Raw genomic sequence first — 21,549 nt, 5'->3', positions numbered from 1 at the left:
AGGGAGGACATGTACATTTCACAGCCTGTATTACACTATATGCAAACTGTTTATTATAAAAGTGAACATGTGAGTACAAGATTCAATAATTTATGAAATTATACCAATACCATCATGGGTCAGAGGAGAGGCAGGAAGTTACAGTGGGTCAATGGGCTAGAAATTGCACTTTAACCTGTACTGCAGAGCTAGAAGTCTCTTCCTTCTGTTGATAAAGATGAAAATATTAAAAACTAATTTTCTTACAAGAGGTTCAGCATGAAAAATCGCCTCAGCGCTATTGCCTACATTATTTTAAATGCTACCAATGAGAATTTTAATTCATTATCTCACGATGGTGTTCTTCTTCCAAGCAGAATGCCACACGATTCATACTGCAGCATTTCCAGTGTTTCTACAAACTACTTCCCACTGTTAATATTTATAATTTTTGGTAGCCCTCGCCATAATTAACTGTTGTTAGTGAAAGAATTTAATATTAGTAACAAAGTATCTAATATCACCAAAATAACAAGAAATTTATCTGTTGAAATTTTACATAACATTTTCAAAACCATAGTTCAAATGTACAATGAATATTCATTTGCAATTCAGTACAACAGTGAACATAATATGATTTTTTAAATTAATAGTCTTACATGAGCCTTAAATCCAGGAAAGTTAGTTAGGTTTTAACTTCAGGATTTACAGTATACATGGTTCAGTAGAAAGCTTAACAATAAATTCATCCTTTAATAAAAATTCAATCATAGAATACAAACAAAAGCCAAATGATTTTGATGCCAAATCTAAACTGTATTACGCAGTACTCAAAATCATTACTATTAAATATAGCATTTTTTATAAACTGTGCATTCTGGTTCAGCTTTTCCTATTTTTCTTACTTTTGTTATTTAGTACTTAAAGCAGATGGATGGGTCTGAAAAGAATGATTTGAAGACTGATTTCTGGCACCTTATAAATAGAAACCTGAATAGTAACCCCATGTTCAGCATCTCTGCCCTCTTGACCTGCATCCCTCTTCATCATTTTGACAAATAGTATATTTGGCCCTCAATATTATTCATAAATATTTATTAACAAAATATGTAGAAAAAGGTTCTTGTAATTGTACATCTATTTGCGTAATCTTAAGTACAGCGTTAAGTATATAATATTTCTAACAGGCATTCATTAGGATTCTCAAAATGAAAATATTGTTCAGGAACACCCACACACAATTTTTAATTGAAAATCTCTAATACTAAAATTTAGATAAATTTTTCAAAAATATTATTTAATCTCCATATCTAATTGTTTTATAGGAAATAGACAAAATTTGAATCATTTATGATATATTTAACATAACACTTTTGATAACTATTGAGAAGGAAGAAACTGCTCACTATGGTATCCAAGGATACAGTAGATAGAAAATGAAGGATATGCAAACGTCTTTTTAATGAATAGGATGTGAGTTGTTAATGTGCTTTTCCTATTCCTCTGTTCTATATCTTGCTGGTGATATCACTGCATGTGAATGCTTTGTTGGAAATCTTGCATTTTCTAGCACACTTAGCCCTTAGTTTTATCAGCAGACGACATTATTCAAAATGAGATTTCATACTACTGTTCAATAATGTGGAAAGAGTAGAAAGGCATTAAGTTTGCATATTCTTTCACCTCTGAGGAAGAAGTACCTTCCACTTTATATTCCTTACCAAATTGCATTTTGCCACATCATAGTAAAAGTGTCACATACTGAAATGATGACATTTCAGTCTTCCACTATAAGGGCTGAAGGTATTAAAATATTCTATTTCAGTATATTTGAACATAATTGAATACCACTTGTGACCTTCAATAGCTTAGCATGAAGGACTTTTCAACATTTACTTAAATGCTTTTGTGGCTTTTTCCTCTGACATTACCGAACTGTACATAAAACCTTGTTTAGTGTGCTGGGTCAAGGGAAGGTTTTGCGTAATTAAGAAATTTTACTACTAATTTGTGAAGGTACATTGTTGTTTTATCATGTATTCGTTACCTGCCTTTGACAAATGTTCGGCTTTGATTTGATTTCTCTTATGTTTTTATGTGAAATACTATCTTTATTTTGCTCTTTTACAATGTAATGGTACTGAAATAAACTGAAGGCCAAGCTATCTTCACATTTTAACTGTCAAAGGGTGTTTAGTAAGATTCCTCCATTAAGGATTCTATAGATTTGTTTTAGAGTTCTGAGTATTATATCTAATGCAATATATCTAATATGCAGAATTGAATGGTAATATATGTGAAACCTCTCAATTTTGCAAAAAAGAAAGCCAAAAGTTTATTTCTGAACAAGCCTCTGGCCAAGAACTTTGATGCTGTCCTGTGCTTTGGAAGCAACAGAGTTGATAGCAGTTTGTGTTTGCTTTGATGCTTCTTCAGTGGCTATAGACATACATAAAAACAAATTTGAGTGATTAGTATTCAGCACTTCCACATAGTCACTTTAAGATTCTCTCCTATACTGGCTTACACTTTTGAAATACTTCAATGAGTTCTTCCGGTGACCATCCGAGCCAAAAAGGACTAGCAGAGTTGTCAGTTTGGATTCATGATTGGTTATAATTATTTGGCCAGAAACTAGGTGGTAAAAACCTGGAGACTCCTGGATTACAAAGGAAAAACTGACAAGCGTCCCACTGTGGGTTATTGCCCAATGATAGATGATGTTGAATGTGCACTGGTTGTGATAACCATCTGTTGTATTACTTAATGCAGGCTCAGCAATCAATAAATCATTTGTAGTAGAACTAGTGTTAATTTTAATTATAATTTCTGTCTTCCAATAACAATGTATTTGTCAGATTAAGCCAAAAATCTAAAAGGTAGTCACACTTAGAATCAAAACAGGTTCACAAAAATAAAATGTTTGAACTGGAAGATTTATGGAACTAGCTCACACAAAAAAGGGTGGTCAAGAAAGGAATGTAAATAATAATAATAATTCAAGGTTTGCAATCAATTTGACTTTATTTCTTCAGATACTATTTAACCTTTGTGTTTTTATAGTTCTTTCTTTTTGTATTTGAAAGAACGTGATCTTTTAAGAAAAGTACATAGTGGTTTGAAATATAGGCAAGGTTATCAGTGTTTCTACAATTTCAGTGATGTAGCTAGGGCTGACTTGAGGAGAAGCACTTCTATTCTTTCACCCTCACAATTAAAACTTTAACATTATTTATGTATACTTATTAAAATAATAATTGATTAATCTTCATGTTTTCAGTCAGAATAATATTACTATTCTGTACGTTATGGTGTTAAGTTAAGACCAGATGGAATATTAAAAGCTTAAAAAAAATTAATCACTAAGTTAAACCATTCAATGAAACTAAATAATTCTACAATGATGTAAACTCATAATCATGCAGATATTGGAATTCTTAAATGAGAACACAAAGTGCTAGAAATATTTGATTGATAAGCTGGTATTTTTAGAGAGAGAAGAACAGGATTAATGGACTAATTTCTGTAGAGGAATGATGATGAACCTGTTTGTGTTTTAGAAGCGAGGTGTCATTTGGCACAAAACAGACCTTTAAATGTCGGGCCCATGTCAACTAATCTAATCCCATTTGTCAGAATTTGATCTTAGTTTTCTATGTCTTGCATTTCAAATGTTTGTCTGGATACCTTTTAAATGTTCTGAGGGTACCTGCCTTGATCACCCACACCCGCTTCCAGGAGGGCAGTCCAGATTCCAACCATGCCTCTGAATTAAAAATACCCTCCTCAAATTGCTCCTAAACCTCCAACCCCCTACCCTAAACATATCCCCACTATTTTTTGACACTTTTGCCATGCAGAATATTTTAATGCCATATATCTTTGTTATGCCCCTCAATTTAATATACAGTATATCTATCCTGTTCCCCTCTTTAGCCTTTTCTTCTCCAAGGAAAAAATAACAGCCCAACTAGCCTCTTCTTACAGCTGAAACACTTCTTCTCAGGTAAATTCCTGGTGAATCTTCTCCAGTTAAATTACATCTATTGTCATTCTTGCAATTGGTGGAGCTTCATATTTCCACGCAAGTGCAGTTTAGAACAACACACTCAAAATGCTAGAGGAACTCAGCAGGTCAGAGGGTCTTGATCCAAAACATTTCCACAGATGCTGCCTGACCTGCTCAGTTCCTCCATCATTTTGTGTCTGTTGCTTTGGATTTTCAGCATCTACAGACTTTCTCGTACTTATGATCCTGAAACTTGATCTGACTTCAATTTTATCCCATTTGTGCATTAGTTCCTCTGTAAAATATCCTGAAAATGTTAAACATTGTGACTTAAGAATTAGTTAATTTGGCAACCACTAAACCTTTATGTTATAATTTCTTCATCTGAATATTTCAAAATATTTAAATGTTATTATTTCAGCTCCTACTTCAAGAACTTTGATGCTGTACTGTGCCTGTGCAATTATATGGAGGCATCTTTTATAACGTTTGATGTTAATTATAAAATATACACTTTTGCCTTTTTTTCAATGAACTGAGAGAATTCTTTAATGTAACTAGCTACTCAGCCAAATTGTAGACATCACAAGTGATGGATGCCAAATACTCTGCAGAACTGTTGCTTTTGGGGAGGACATCTCTGTCGGAAACTCCTTTTCAATTTAGCAGTGAGTCATTACTAGTGCCAAATGCTAGCTTTAGATGGATGGCCTTCAAAAATATGAAATGCCTCTGACTCAAGCATTAAACCTATTGTTTCCTCTCAGCAGCGACCTGATCTACTGAGTATTTCCAACATTTTCTGTTTACATCCTACAATGAATTGTTTTGAAAATCTCAATTGATAATATTTGAATGCATTAAAATATTTGTGGACTATACCGTATATTACCACAGAATCTTATGCTACAAAGCTTTCCTCACGAAAATGTTGAGCACTTTATAATTTTATTGCATTAATATATATTTTTAAAGTATTTTTATTAATTTTATTCATTTTGTATCCCATTACAGAGCAGAAATGATACGGTATAATGTTTGTGATAGGCTAATTGTCAAGGAGTGGAGAACTCAATTCACCTGCTTTTGTGGTGTCCTTGGATGATTCAGCCACCTGTTGAACTGCTTCTTGAGCTGCCTCCACTAAAAGGTGAGGAAGAAGTTTAACTATTAAAAAAAGTAACATTATTATACTTTCCTGATGTGCCGCATCCACCCCCATTCGTTTTCTTTGCCCAGTTACTAACCTACTGTATCTGACATTCCTTTTGCAGCCGTTTGTGTTCTGCTCTTCAGCTCTTCAATCGACGTTTTTATTGCTGCCATGTTATCCTGCTCTGTCTTGCTCAATGCAGCGAGTGAGCTAGCGGCAACTTCACATTGGGTTTAATAGTTTTGCTGTCTTTGCCCTAAGGCAGAGGCTTGACAAACCACGATTAACGAAGCAGAATGTTTTGGAAATAGAAGAGATTAGTAGAGTGTTCAGCAAAGACAGCTTAGCCATGTATTTTCATTTGATCTTTCTTTGCAGACGAATGCAGTTTTAAATGGAATTGCAGATTTAGCACTTTAGAATAATGAACAGCTCGTGATATAACTCAGTGCCAGAAAATGTGGCATCATCTGATTTTCAGTGGGTTGGTCTGAGAAGGACAGCTGCTCGATCTCGTGGAGTTCTAATTCAATAACAGTGAATACCATATGGGTTAGACTAGGTGTGAACTGCATTAATTGGTGATTCTGCTTACCAAAAAGATAAGCTAATGGTTATCCTTATATAGCAATGTTTTGCATATTTATTTTCTCAGCTGGCATTTAGTGTAATATTGTAAACTTGATATTAATATAAAATCTTCTTCTTGAATACTTGTACTAGTGGACAGTTAGATATTATAACTGGAAAATTAGTTACCTTTATGGAGTCCTACAGCATGGAAAAGGGCTCTAACCCCCACATCCATGCAGCAAACATGTACACCAATCTCACTCTCATCAGCTCCTTCCATTGCTACTGGAAATCCTCAAAGTGAAACCTCCAGAAGAGAAACTAGTTTGATAAAATTATTATTGAAGCTATGGATTTAGCACCAGCTATAATGAAACGATATTGGCAGAGATGGAAGTCCAAGTTCTGTTTAATTATTCCAAGGAATTGGTCAGTTTTTTTGTGTATGTATTGTTTGAATCATACATACAGTCATGGGGATGACCAGCATTCCATCCAACGAACCAAGAAACAAGATGGCGAGCCACCCAAGATGACGTGGGAGCAGACTGTTTCACAACATGGAAGACTTAACGTGGTCTTACTTATCATTCAAAGGATTTGAATTTGATTATCTGGAAGAGCTGATTATTTTAGCAAAGACTCTGATAAGTGACTGCATGAGATTTTCATTGTTTTAAAATTGTGATGTTGGAGAAATTGTTGTGAAAGGAGTTAGGCTGCATTTTTGGGGGGGGGGGTTTCAATTTGAACTTGTAAACCTACTCTCCTGAAACTGAAACTGAGGTTAACCAAAATACTTAAAAATAGGATTTAATCAGCATAATTAGACTTATTACTTAAAAAACAGGAATTCAATTAGCTTTCTAACTAAATAGGGATAAATAAAAAAGCTAATGTTAGACTGTAAAACTTTAAATATTGAATAAAACTAGACCTAATAAGTTAAAGAAATTAGAGTAATAAAAGTTATTCTAATAAACCCCACTGATTTTGATATCTGAGGTTTAGAATCGCAATACAGTGTTGAATTTTTAAATGTCCTAATGTGAATATTTTGTTCCTATTTCCACTTTCTCACCCGATAATCAAAACTTGCTTTCAGAAGTGTGCATTTTCCAGTTACTGTCTCCTATCAATACCTAGAACTTCTGATGGCCCACTAGCACTTTATACTTTATTGTCGCCAAACAATTGATATAGAATGTACAATCATCACAGCGATATTTGATTCTGCGCTTCTCGCTCCCTGGAGTACAAAAAGATAGTAAATATTAAAAATTTAAATTATAAATCATAAATAGAAAATAGAAATTGGAAAGTATGGTAATGCAAAAAAACTGAGAGGCAGGTCCGGATATTTGGAGGGTACGGCCCAGATCCGGGTCAGGATCCGTTCAGCAGTCTTATCACAGTTGGAAAGAAGCTGTTCCCAAATCTGGCCGTACGAGTCTTCAAGCTCCTGAGCCTTCTCCCAGAGGGAAGAGGGACGAAAAGTGTGTTGGTTGGGTGGGTCGTGTCCTTGATTATCCTGGCAGCACTGCTCCGACAGCATGCGGTGTAAAGTGAGTCCAAGGACGGAAGATTGGTTTGTGTGATGTGCTGCGCCGTGTTCACTTAGTGTAGTACTAAGTAATTATGTTTTTCTCACGAGTACGGCAACCAGGCACACAGGATCAGACCAGCAATACACAGTGTTGCATAAAACACTAAGAACAATTTATAGTGGACAATTAACCAATCATCCAGTAGGACACCAAGTCAGAGGGAGAACGTGCAAACTCCACACATACAGCACACAATGTCAGGATTGATCTAGGTCTCTGGAGCAATCAGGAAGTAACACAGCCACTGAGGCGTTTTATTTCAGTACCAGTTGGTAATCTAATTTCCGAGTTGTGAAATCTTGTGTGTTTTTCCACCTTTGACTGTTCTTCAAACTTGTTCTTCCAATACATAATAGAGAACTTACCTGCTACCTTAGCTTGAGCCAGAATATGAAGACACTGGCATTTTGTTGCCCTTGATTGTCCAAGTTTGTATCTATCTCAGTTTGTGTTGAATATTCATAATACATCAGCATTCGCAAACCTTGTGAGTACAAAGATGCATAACACTCTGATAAAGTTTTTCTCATCTTAACCTTGTGCTGCTGACTTCTTTTTCATTAACCATGGTCTCTAGTTCTAGATTATTACATCAAAGGAAATATCCTTATGGGATCTTCCATGTGAAGGCACTTCAGTGGTTATAAAGGAGGAAAAGGATCAGCTCTGGTTAGTATCTTTAATTACAGTATATTGTACCAGATACATATTATATACTTAAAAAAGTTCACTTCCTTTGACCTAAAAAAAACTAATTTGAGGAGCAGAATGGAATGAGCAGTCAGTAATCTCAATTTTAAGCAAAAACATCACAAAATTTGAGTAATACAAGAGGTGATCGATAAGTTCGTGGCCTAAGGTAGAAGGAGTCAATTTTAGAAAACCTAGCACATTTATTTTCAACAAAGTCCCCTCCTACATTTGCATACTTTGTCCAGCGGTCCTGGAGCATTGGAGAAAATTTGAAGTTAATGTCCTTCTACCTTAGGCCACAAACTTATCAATCACCCCTGATGAGTTATTAACTTCAAACTTTCTGCACAATCACTCAAAGAGTTGAACTGTATGTGCATGTACTGAGAGCCATATTACTCATCTCCTTCTACCTTAGGCCACAATCTTATCAATCGCCCCTGCTGTGGACACTTTCTGGAGGTCCAAGATCCGTATGCTCCTCGACCGCTGGACTAAGTGTGTAAATGTGGGAAGGGATGATGCTGAAAAATAAATGTGCTAGGTTTTCTAAAATTGACTCCTTCTACCTGAGGCCACAAACTTATCAATCACCCCTCGTACATCATCTAACTACTTGGTTAACTAATTTTTTAAAAACTGTACATTTCAGAAGTCAAATACAATGATTCAATAAGGAAATAGTTTGTGTCATGCATCTGAAAGCATTGAAGCTAATATTCAACAAAAATATAAATGTTCTTCATTAGCACTGAGTTACGATCTTATTTGCCAATGACAGAAAAGGTTTTCTAGCAACTGGAGTACGACATAGAAGTGCATTATTTGATCATTGTGTGGTGTGGTAGCAACTATACTGATCATGGCCCTGGCTTATGTATTTCAAGGTTGCGGACAGGACTGCAAAACCATTAAACCTTACCAAAGGAACATTGCATTAAATGGACACCAGACATTGAGGCTGTTGTACTCCACACTGAGAAAAGTCCATTTTTTAATTCTGTTGTGGAAATGATCGAGCCTTTTACCTCTTCTCATCTGCCTGTCACTTCCCCCGGGTCCCCTCCTCCTTCCCTTTCTCCTATGGTCCACTCTCCTGTCCTATCAGATTCCTTCTTCTTCAGCACTTTACATTTCCCACCCAACAGGCTTCACCTATCACCTTCCAGCTGACCTCCTTCCCCTCCCCTCCCCTCCCCTTTTTATTCTGTCACCCTCCCCCTTTCTTTTCGGTCCTGAAGAAGGGTGTTGGCCCAAAATATCAACTGTTTATTCATTTCCACAGGTGCTGCCTGACCTGCTGAGTTCCTCCAGCATTTTGTATGTGTTGCTTTGTGGACTATGTAATGAATTTCTGATTTGTGTTTTCCAATTCAATTTTATTTTAATATTAAAGAACTTGTATTTGCATTGGAGTGAGTGACATAAATTTTTGCTGTAACTTTGGCACTGTAACAGTAGAGCCATTTTGAAATATAATTATTTCTCATCATGATCACATATGCATCATTTTAAACAATTTTGTGGCTACTAAATTGGAATTATACAACCCAATAATAGCTATATATTTCTCTGACATTTGTGAAAAGACAGGTACAGAAATGTTTTATACATACTTCATAGATCTGTTTCTGATCTGTGATTCATTTACAGTATTCAGTATTTTGGCTCTATTTAATAGGTTTTTCCCAGAATATTGCAATAGACCCCATTTGTTTCAATAAATAATTAAAATTTGTTTTAAAGAATTTCTAAGTATACCTATATTTTACAAGAAATTTTCAATTGAAGAATTGGAACTGTAGTAAACATGGGTCCTGTCATTGTTCCAACACAGTGACAGATGGATGTGTGTACATTCATGCCATGATTTGCAATGATTGCCTTGTTAGAAATGGCAGACATGTGGTGTGAAGTTAAAGTCTGCTGGAATTATGTCAAGCAGGAAGTTCATGAAGGCAGTATACAATCATGATTTGAGTCTTGTGTATTATTTGACCAACACTCCATCTAAGTTTTCAGCAGTTGGAAGAACACATATAATGACTGTAACCACAGGGTGGACTTTACCAATGACTTTCCAGGTCATTGAAGCCATGAATGTTTGCTCTGGAATCTTTCCATGTTGGAGGTGGATAGATTTGCAAAAATCTGATGTTTGCTCTCCACTGTTCCATGAGGAAAATCACTGACACTTTCTGTTAAAACAACAGACCTGAACTCATTTTATTCTCTTTCAACAGGAAGCAGCAGCATAAGACTGCAGCATTCCCATGGTGCAGGGTCTCCCTCCTGAATGCACACATGTTGACTTCGAAATGCACCACACCAAATTTCACTTCTTCAGCAACCAGCCTGTGTGCGACCAAGCCTGCCATTCAATAGTTATTATCCTGCCTACAGCGGTTGTGAAAACTCCTTCCTGCAACAGCCCACTGCACTCTCCTCAATAAATAAATTGGGTGACAACAGCTATTTACAGCTGCCATGCCTCTTAAATCCATTGCAGGAAACATTTCACATGGGTAAGGTGTCATTCTGCTTGAATTAAATGTGATAGAGCAGCCATGCTCTGACAACAGCTTAATTCCTAGACTGCCCTGGAGAAGACATGCAGTACTCCTGAAGTAATTATTTAAGTGCAACCACAGCTGATCACACTCATACATTACAATATTGATTGCCTTCATTTGTCTTTTACTGGTCTAATGGTACCCACATTTGTGTCTGGTGAATGACTGCTGGCTTTCAGTGGAAGACAGACTGGGTAGCTCCAGAGAATGACTCAGACGAGCTTTAGGACGAGTAAGTCCAGCTTTAGATGCTACATTCTCATCCTGAACATCAACACTGGTCAGGTTGTTTGACATGCAGATGCTGGTACAATGATGGGATGGCACTGCGGGGAGTTCTGCAGATTTGCTATTCGAGGCAGTGCTCCACTCATTATATCATTCATTTGCTGGGACACCTTCAAAGCTCTTTAGAATAGCAGTAACCCAACCCCATTCTGAGTTTGTTTGGCAGTAATCTGATGTTGCATGACAGATGGACATCATAGTAGCATAGTGGTTAGTTTCACACTTTACCGCACCAGCAGTAAAATTGGGGTTCAATTCCCACTGTTGTTTGAAAGGAATTTGTCTCCATGTGACCGCACAGGTTTTCTCCGGATGCTCTGGTTTCCTCCCACATTCCAACAATCTACAAGTTAGGTTTTGTAAGTTGTAGGCATGTTACAACTTGGAAGCATGGCGAAACTTGTGGGCTGCCCCCAGCACATCCTCGACACAAACGATGCCCAGTGGCCACCCGTTTTAATTCCACTTCTCTTTCCCATTCCAATATGTCTACCTATGGCCTCCTCCACTGTTGTGATGAGGTCACACTCAGGTTGGAGGGACAGCACTTTATATTCCTTCTGTGTAGCCTCCAATCTGATGGCATGAATATCGAATTCTCGAACTTCTGGTTATGCCCCTCCCCTCTTCACCATTCCCCATCCCCTTTTCCCGCTTTCACCTTATATCCTTGTCTGCCCTTCGCCTCTCTCTGGTGCTCCTCCCCACTTCTTTTCTTTCCATGGCCTTCTCTGCTCTTGCATCAGACTCCCTCTTCTCCAGCCCTGTATCTCTTTCACCAATCAACTTCCCAACTCTTCACTTCACCCCTCCCCCTTCTGGTTTCACCTATCACCTTGTGTTTCTCCCGCCCCTCCCCCCACCTTTAAACTCATCTTTTTTTCTCCAGACCTACCAAAGGGCCCTTGCACGTAATGTTGACTGTAGTCTTTTCCATAGATGCTGCCTGGCCTGCTGTGTTCCTCTAGCATTTTGTGGGTGTTGCTTGGATTTCCAGCATCTGCAGATGCTCGCTTGTTTGTGGATGCATTTCACAATAAGTTTCAATGTTTTGATGTACATGTGACAAATAAAGCTAATCTTTAAAAATCTTTAAGTCTCTTCTCTTTCTGCCATCCCTAGGCCCCAGGATGCTCCTGATTCTCCTGCAGAGGAAGCTGAAGCATTGATCATCAGAAGCTGGGTCTCCAAGTGTTGAATTGAAGCTGGCAATCATTTCTCTCCTGTAAAGGGTAATCTCCAAGCTCTGCTCTCAGTGCTATGCAAAGTCCCTGATGTGTGCCCTCTGCATGCATTTAGGCAAGTGAACTTGAGTCCTAAACATTATTTTGTGCATGTTCATTTGCTGTGGCCAGACCTATTGAAATGCTTTCTGATCTCATTCCAGTGAAATTGCATAAGAAGATGCTTCCTGGAGAATTAGGATCTGTGTGGTCCTTCCCGCCTGTTCTTGCTGTCAGTTATTCATTCTTAATGACTCACCACACCAGGATTCCATCTCTAAGCTAACTTCCGAATTTTGGCAAAGTTCCATGTTGTGGGAGTGTTAAAACGGGTGGTTGTATTTTGTCATTTGCATCATCCATGCTCTCATTCGCCAGCTGCTCAGACTGTATCTATCTCAAAGGGGAGAAACGTGGGGGCTTAGCTGCCATGAGGGGGGAGGAGAAAGTCACTGGGGATGTTTCCACCATCTGTAACTGTGAAGCAAATTGAAAAGGAGGTGGAATCTGAGGACGTGCGTGCTTAGTCCAGATGCAATAGGATTTGCCTGGAGGGTGTTGGGTACCACCAGCTGCCTCTGCTCAGGACTCAGCAGTAATACACCTGTTTCACCATCTCCAAGACTCTAATAGTTACAGCAAGTCGCAGTGGCCATGTCTCTGGGATTGAATCTGGATTTGAGGCTCAGAAGGGAAGGGGGAGGAGGAGAGCTGTAGTGATTGGGGATTAGTTAGCAGTAGTTAGGGGAACAGATAGGACATGAACAAGATTTTCACATGGTATGCTTCCTCCTAGGCACCAGGGTAGGGATGTCAAGGATTGGATTCACAACGTTTTAAAGGGAGAGGGTGAGCAGTCAAAAGTAGTGGTACACTTTGGTGCCAATGACAGAGCCAGGGAAAGGGAAGAGGGCTGAAGAGTGAATATAGAGTGCTAGGAATGAAACCAAAAAGGTCATAATCTTTGGCTTGCCTCCTGCGTCACATGCCAATGAGGGTAAAAATAGGACAGATGAATGTGTGGATGAAGAGTTGGTGCAGGGGAAAGGGTTTCATGGGGATCTTTTCTGGGGGAAGGTGTGACCTGTACCAATGGGATGTGCTACACCCGAACTTGAGAGAGATCAATTCCCTTGTGGGCAGGTTTGCTAGAGCTGTTGGGAAGGGTTTAAATAAACTTCACAGGGGAATAGGAACCAAGTGACAGGCCAGATGATGGGGCATTTGGTGAAGAGATAGGAGCATTTTGTGGTGAGATGCTGAGAAAGGATAGACAGTGGATAGGACATAAATACAGTCAGCTGGATGCATTGAAATGTGTTTAATGTGAGAAGTATTAAGAACAAGGGTGATGAACTTAGAGCATGGAGCAGTACATGGAATTATAATGTTGTGGCCATTACAGAGACTTAGCTGTCACAAAGGCAGTATTGGCTACTTGATGTTTTGGGGGTATATGTTTCAAAATAGGATAGGGAAAGAGGGAAAGAAGGTGGGGAAGTTGTACTGCTATTCAGAGATAATATCACAGCTGTAGAAATGGAGGACGTCGTGGAGTGGAGTAAGTCAGTGTGGGTGGAAGTCAGGAACAGGAAGAGAATATTCTATAGCCCCTTAAACACCCCCCCCCAAAGCTAAAGCAACACTGAAGAGCAGATACGCAAGTATACGAGGGGTGATTGATAAGTTTGCGGCCTAAGGTAGAAGGAGTCAATTTTAGAAAACCTAGCACATTTATTTTTCAACATAGTCCTCTCCTACATTTACACTTAGTCCAGTGGTCATGGAGTACACGGATCCCTTCTTTGTAGAAGTGGTCCACAGCAGGGGTGATTGATAAGTTCGTGGCCTAATGCCAAAAGTAAAAAGACATTCAGCCAATGAATTTAACAAGATGTTTTTGCTCACAGAACAGCCACTTCTGGATTTTTTTTGTTTTTGGCACCATACTTTGTAAACTCCAGAGTTTGTTGTGCATAAAAATCCCAGGAGATCAGCAGTTTCCGAGATACCCAAATCACCCTGGGTGGCACCTAATTAATTAGCTTGTTTATTTCGGCTTTTTTCTTAAAGATGTGCCAGACGCGCTCCGGCTAGCACTGCGCACCCCTGGTCAGATCTCTCAGTGAGTGAGCATTTCAGAGACAACAACCACAACTCCCTAAATTTTAACATAGACTTGGGCAAGAATAGGAGCAAATGGCATGGGAAAATATTTAATTGGTGGAGGGCAAGAACTTGTGAGTGCAAATTGGAAACAGATGTTCTCAGGGAAATGCACTAATGAGGAAATGTGGAGGTTGTTTAGAAATCATTTGCATGAAGTTCTGGATATATCTGTCCCCCTGAGGCAGGGAAAGTATAGTAGAGTGAAGGAACCATGGTTGATAAGACAGGTGGAAATTTTAATCAATAGGAAAAAGGAAGCATATTTACTGTTTAGCAAGCAAAGGCTCTTGAGAGTTATAAGGTAGCCAGAAATAAGACAAAGAAGAGACTTGGGAGAGCTAGAAGGGGATGTGAGAAGGCCTTTGTGAGCAGGATTATGGAAAACCCCAAACACTTGAAGAACATGTGGATGACTAGGGTGAGGGTAGGACAGATCAGGGATAAAGGGGTATACATGTGCCTGGAGTTGGAGGAGATAAGAGAGGTCCTTAATGAATACTTTACTTCGGTGTTCAGTAGTGAAAGGGATCTTGATGAATATCAGGTAGGCATAGAGCAGACTAATGTACTGGAGCATATTGATATGAAAAAAGAGGTAGTGCTTGTACTTTTGAAACAAATAAGTCTACAGGGCTGCACGGGATATACCCGAGGGAAATGAGGAAGAGATTGCAGCTGTTTTGGAGATGGTCTTTGCATCTTCACTGGCCCTATGAATAATACCAGAAGATAGGAGGATGGCAAATGTTGTTCCTTTGTTCATTTGCTATCGTCCCATCTTCTGGATTTATTCAAATGGCCATACACATGAACACAAACACACATGCATTGCTTTGTGCGAGGCAGGTCGTGTCTTACCAACTTGATTGAATTTCTTGACAAGGTGACAAGAGAGACTGATGAGGGTGGGACAGTGAATGTTGTCTACATGGATTTTAGTAAGGTGTTTGACAAAGTTCCTGATGGGAAGCTAATCCAGAAGATTGATATGCATGGGGCCTGTGGCGAATTGGCTGTTTGGATTCAAAACTGGCTTGTACATAGAAGGCGGAAGGTAATGGTTGGAGGCACGTATTTGAGCTGGAGGTCTGTAATTAGTGGTGTTCCGCGGGGATCTATACTGGGACTTCTGCTGTTCATGATGCATATAAATGATTTGGATGAAAATGTAGATGGGTAGGTTAGTATGTTTGTGGATGATACCAAGATTGGTGGGACTGTGGATAGCGTGGAAGACGGACAAAGAATACAATGTGATATAGATCATTTGCAGCTATGGGCAGAGAAATGGCAGATGGAGTTTAACCCAGATAAATGTGAGATATTGCTCCTTGGTAGGGCAAATGCAAGGAGACAGAACACTGTTAAGGGCAAGATTCTTAACAGTGTTGCTGAACAGACAGATCTCGAGATCCAAGTTCATGTTCCCTTGAAAGAGGATACACAGGTCAATAAGGAGGTTAGGGAAACTTATGGAATGCTTGCTTTTATTAGTCGAGGCTTTGAGTTCAAAAGTCAAGAGGTTATGTTGCAACTTTATAAAGCTCTGGTTAGGGCACATCAGGAGTATTTCATACTATTCTGGTAGCCCCACTACAAGAAAGATCGTGAGGCTTTGGAGAGGGTGCAGAAGAGGTTTACCAGGATGCTGCCTGGTTTAGAGGGCATGTGTTATCATGAGAGGCTGGATAAATTTGGGTTGTTTCCTCTAGAGTGCCAGAGGCTGAGGAAAGATCGGTCAGAGGTTTATAAGATTATGAGAGGCATAGATGGAGTGGACAGGGAGTATTTGTTTCTCAGGGTTGAAATGTCTAATACCAGAGGGCATGCATTGAAGGTGAGGGGTAAGTTTTTTACTCAGAGATTCATGGATGCTTGGAATGTGCTGCCTAGTATGGTGGTAGAGGAAAATACATTAGAGGCTTCTAAGAGATGTTTCGATAGGCATATGGATGAAAGGAAGATGGAGGGATATGGACGTTGTATAGATAGGAGGGATTAGCGTTTGGGTGTTTTTGATTTGCCTTTTAGCTGGTTCGGCACAATATTGTGGGCCAAACGGCCTGTTCCTGTGCTGTACTGTTCTATGTTTTACGATCATGGGGTAGGTCAAAAGGCTGGCATAACATCATGGCAGAAGGGCTATGTTCCACGTTCTATATTCTATGTTCTTATCTGACTTTAAGAATGGAATTAGTATAAAAATAGTGTTTGATTTAAGAGGTCAATCAATACACTTACAGTTATTGATTGGCAAACAATTGTTTGTTAATTTTCTCTTCCAGAGAAAGATTACAGAAACAGACAAATTGTAATTTTATTGCTTTATTTACAGGTGGGCATTCTTTTCAGCAAGAAGACATATCTTGTTCTGTTTGTTTGATTTGTGACTCAGCTGGATACGTTTACACCACAATTCAATATAATAAAGATTCTACTTAGTTCTTATTTGGTTGTTACAGTAAAACATTCAAGTACAACAATGTATAAAAATTAGTATGAAATACTTAGTCACAAACAAGCAATGTACAGCTAGATAGCTATTTAATCTGAAATTCAAACTTGACATTTGCAATAGTATTTGTCCTTAAACACATGAAATCATATTGAAACAGTTCACAGACAATGTCATCTCTACAAAGTCGAGGTCTCGTTTTGGTGGGAGGAAGTCAATAAATAAACCGTGACAGTTAAAATCTTATAACATTATGACTAACGAAGAATCCTTTTACACTTTATAACAAATTAATAAAAAGTTAAAGAATCATTGAATCAATAGAAGACAATTAGAGTAATTGTTTTATACCAATTTTTCTTTTTATATTCCTGCTCATGCCTCTGCTTCATATTCTTCATATTCCCCCTAAAAAGGAAAAAAAAGTAGATATACATTACCTTCCCAATAAGAATTTGTTTCCCACAATATACTGAAGGTCATCACATTTCATCTTTACTCATTTGTAATCATATGCAGTAACTACAGTTCATCCACAGCTGATATTTTCATCACTAAGTTTGAATTCACTCATCATAAATGCTGGGAACAGCATTAGCCTCTAAATGTGACTTTTTTTTGCCCTCACAAGAATTTTTCACTTTGGCAGGCATTGTGGACCATCTCAAGTCAAGTCATTATGTATATAATGTATATAACCATATAATGTATATGGAAATGAGAGAATGTTTCTCCGAACCAGGCTCTAAGGGACAGTAGTACTCATTAAGCACAACACACGATAACTTATGAAGAAGGTAAGGATAAAATCTACAGAAGAATCACACAATAATAACAAACTAAAGTGCACTAATATTAAATATTGTAAGATACAGAACATTTTGAATACAATCTGGCAGGGTGTTCAGAAGCCTGGGGGAAGAAACCATTTCTCATCCTGACCATTCTTGTTTTTATGCATCATAGTCTCCTGCCTGATGGTAGAAAGTCAAAGAAGACGCTGGATAGATGGTGTGATCTTTGGTAATACTAAGGGCCCCGTGTATGCAGCGCTCCTGATAAATGTCCCCAGTGGATGGCAGGGAGACCCCTATGATCCCCTCAGCTGTTCTCACAGTCCTTTGTAGGGGCTTCTTTCTGGTCACCTTGAAATCTGGCTGCCCAAAGAAGTGCCAAACACATGGAGACAGGAAGGTTTATGACTGGGGACAAACTCGTATCACTCTATCTTGGGTAACATAATTACTAACAAACTCTTTAAGAAGATGCCGCAATATTGGAAGGGTGACATGAAAGAAAGTTGAAGTTGCTTGTGTACTCAAACTCCTTGAACTTGACTTAGAACTGATGCCATTCATGTGTGACATTGAATTAGGTATTCTGACGTCCTATGTGACTGAACAGGATGATGTACATCACTGAGAAAAAAAGGCTGTACATAATGGACCCTCTCCAGGGAAAAAAATATAGCTCATTACCTTTTGTATTATTTTGGTCCCAAGTAGAGAGGACAGCACTTTTAAAGGGTCTTTTAGCTTATTTTGCAAATTAAAAATAAACCTTTACACAATTAGATGATTATCAAAAACAATATCTGATATTTTTGCTGTTTCTGAACTTTTGAACTTTTTGCTGTTGGACCCCGGCCATATTCCACCAAGATACAACACTGGGCGTCACGGGAGGTTGTTCCTGCCTGTGGCCATCGAACTTTGCAGCTCCTTCCGTGGAGGGTCAGACACCCTGAGCCAATAGGCTGGTCATGGACTTATTTTCATCTGGCATAGCTTGCATTTTGTTGTTTGATTGCGGTTTTTGTATTGCTATATTTATGCTCTATTCTTGGTTGGTGCAGCTGTAACGAAACCCAATTTCCCTCGGGATCAATAAAGTATATCTATCTATCTATTCACCTATTTACACTCAAAAGCCAATTAATTTCTGTACATCAAACCTGGAAGTGGATGAACTACACCTGAACATATAAAATACACAGTGAAATTCTTGGATCATCCTTATGTGAATAAATTAATGCCAGTGACTTACAGTAGGGTGTACAAAAATTAGTTGGCATTTAACCAAATATATTCTTCACATTAATAATCCTCTACCTGCAGAATAAAATTAGTCAAGAGCTAATAAATATTAATTTTAGGAGATGGCTTTGAAGATAGCAGAATAAATAATTTATTTACCAAAAAAGTATGTGAAGCCCAAAGCTCGACAACATGGAGTAATCACAATAACACAGCTTAATTTTTTAAGAATTCTCATTGCAGCCTCCCCTATCTTGGTTCGACATTTTGATTTACCCATTGTTATATATATTACAGTGCATATTTTCAGCTTGATAAATACCTCAGAGTTAATTTGAATATATGTTTGGCATTCCTTTACTAAATGAAGAATTGGAAATCATGGTTAAATTTCTTACACCACAGTCAAAGCTGTAGAAGACTTTATTTTACCATGACTGATGAGTTGTATGTAATTCCAATTACTTCGTGCCATAAAATGCAGAAAAATGCATACCCTCTTCAGAGAAAAACAAATTACTTTTTTTTTACTGTGATGTAGTTGTGGCTCAGACTTTGTTGGTCTTCAGGGTTTTTGATGTTCATAGGGATAGACTCAGGGACAGAGAGGAGAGTTAGGATTGGTTTAGGGGTTAGGAACAGGGATGTGGGGAATTAGAGGACAGGCCTGAGTCTAAACCTCCACTCCGTGTTTGAAGGCCAGCAAAGTGGACGTGGACAAATGTCGGGCTGGCAGACGGGAAGCCATCAGCAGGTTCTAGGATCAGAATTCCGTACGGGTAGGAGTTATGAGTGATGGTGACTTCCTAGGTACACGAATCATCAAAACTGGGGTTCGAGCCTCATCATCAGTGGGTCTAGAGTTCAAGGCCTGGAATTCAGATCCTCATCCAGAGTTCTCATTCATTGGCCATTCACGAGTCCTGGGTTGATACTGAAAACTGAAGCCAGAAGGTCCATCAGAAGTCCAGATTGAAACCCAAAGGTCCAATGGGAGTCTGGAAGTTGAGCTCGATGGCCAGAGGCCCGAGTCTGTGAATCTTTGCAGGTCTGCTGGGGAAATCAAAGCACAATGGCTGCAAATCCATGAGTCTGCTGGAGGCCGAAAGCAGCCTCTCCTGGGATTAGAGAAGTGTGGATGTGCGTGGATGGGTGGGTGGTTGAGAGGGAGGAATGGGGCTTGTTTTGCTGTTGTTAGTTGGTCACCTGGTATGTTCTATATTCATTTTTGTTCAGCTGAACATGGTGGGCATGCTATGTTGACAGCCAAATGTCTGGTGACACTTGCAGGCAGCCCCCAGCACATTCTTGGTTGTGTTGGTTGTTAACACCAATGGTACATTTGACTGTAGGTTTCAAGGTACATGTGATAAATAAATGTAAATCTGAACCTCAATCATCAGAACTTTAGAATCGTCAGTGGATTATCGGAGTTTTGCCATGGTTTGATCCTGTAATTTGCTGTGTTATTAAATGCCAAAAGATTCTAAATCAAAGTGAATTTAGTAAATGCTAAATGGTAGAGTACAAGTGAAAAGGAATAATGCTCATCCTGTACAAAAATCCAAATAAAAATATCTTATTTCATCAGCTAATATAATTAGTAATTTCAAATGTAAAATTCTGGATTTTTACTTCCATTACAGATCAATTAACAATCCTCCTATTGTTTTTAGACAATCCTTTCAATTCTTTCTGCTTCTGTTTCCTTTTCATTTTGTTCAAAGGCATCAATCAACCTTTCAGTTGCGTCAGTGGTATTTTTAATCCTGTTACAGAATATATCAAAGTCTGCAACATGCATCAATTTGTCATGAAGTATGACTCTCCTGGTGATATCTTAATTCCTTTGCTCATTTATTATTTTGCAAATTTTATCTTTTATCCTCATTTTAATGCCTGTCCATGCAACATTTTTTGTCTCAGTAAATAAGCAAGCAAGCTTTCTTCAGCCATCTTCCAAATTCTTTGTTTGGGGATAGTATGCCAAGAGTAAATGTTTAAAAGTTCTGTTCCAGCCATCATGTTATGGGAGAGATTTGATTAACCAACTAGCTTTTCCCAGTCCATCAGTTTCATTTTTATCTATGCTTTATAAGGTTCGTCCATTGTCATCGATGAAGACCTCGACACCATTAGTACTTTTCAGGAGCTCGAGTTGCTAGCTCGACACAACCTGGCACGGATGGAAAGCGTGCCTGGGAGCGGCCCGACTGGATTCGAACTCAGGAACCTTTGTTCAGGAGTCCAGCGCTGATGTCACTGCGCCACCAGCTGGCCTCTATGATGGTGCCAAGACTAGCGCGTGATTTGGATTTAAGTGAGGGAGAGTTGCGCAGCGTCAGTCTCATTCTCTCTTCCCAATTCCCATCTGGATCCAGTGGCAAGACAAGAGTCGAGACAGCTAGAGGTAGGACTAGGCGCAGTGGATATCCAAGACAACTTCTGTGTCTTGTCCTGCTCTACACGTTCCACGACGCTTGCAGAGACTGCCTTCTTGACCGTTGGACCTTCCATTGGTCTCGTCTACTCAATTCGCTGGAGTCTGTCTTCACTATGTTTTATACTTTTGCTCTCAATAGGCAATTGTACCTTTGAGTAACTGACTGGGGTAATGCATTGGGCAGATCGCTATTCCAGCGAGAATAAGCTGGAGTAATTATGAAGTCTGGGCTTCATCAAAATGCCACCAGTTACTTTTTGATTTCAGGCATTTATATTATTCCACAGACTAGAAGCCACGCAACAAGGTAAGTACAGTGGGTAATGAGCATAGTGGGGTCCAGGGTGT

General features: G+C 38.8%; 2 protein-coding genes across 3 annotated transcripts in view; both read right to left on the bottom strand.

Annotated features, from left to right (window-relative positions):
* Positions 1-639: 639 nt before the first annotated feature.
* On the bottom strand, positions 640-5,605 carry LOC134348918 (uncharacterized). The gene is made up of 3 exons (XM_063052721.1): positions 5,236-5,605; positions 5,069-5,131; positions 640-2,418 (listed from the first exon to the last, which is right to left on the bottom strand). Exons 1-3 carry the CDS (start codon positions 5,312-5,314, stop codon positions 2,315-2,317), a joined length of 246 nt encoding a protein of 81 aa, XP_062908791.1. The 5' UTR covers positions 5,315-5,605; the 3' UTR covers positions 640-2,314.
* A 10,986-nt stretch (positions 5,606-16,591) lies between these two features.
* sncb (synuclein, beta) overlaps positions 16,592-21,549 on the bottom strand; it is a 104,411-nt gene continuing 99,453 nt past the window's right edge. For both annotated transcript variants that reach the window (XM_063052719.1, XM_063052720.1), the window contains exon 6: positions 16,592-17,130. In XM_063052719.1, the coding sequence (XP_062908789.1) occupies positions 17,098-17,130 (33 nt within the window). In that variant the 3' untranslated portion in view covers positions 16,592-17,097. The remainder of the gene's footprint in view (positions 17,131-21,549) is intronic.

This window comes from Mobula hypostoma, chromosome 7 (genome assembly GCF_963921235.1).
Source record: "Mobula hypostoma chromosome 7, sMobHyp1.1, whole genome shotgun sequence".
Lineage (NCBI taxonomy): Eukaryota > Metazoa > Chordata > Chondrichthyes > Myliobatiformes > Myliobatidae > Mobula > Mobula hypostoma.
The sequence above is the reverse complement of the archived record's forward strand: the minus strand, read 5'-3'. Positions and strand labels throughout refer to the sequence as shown.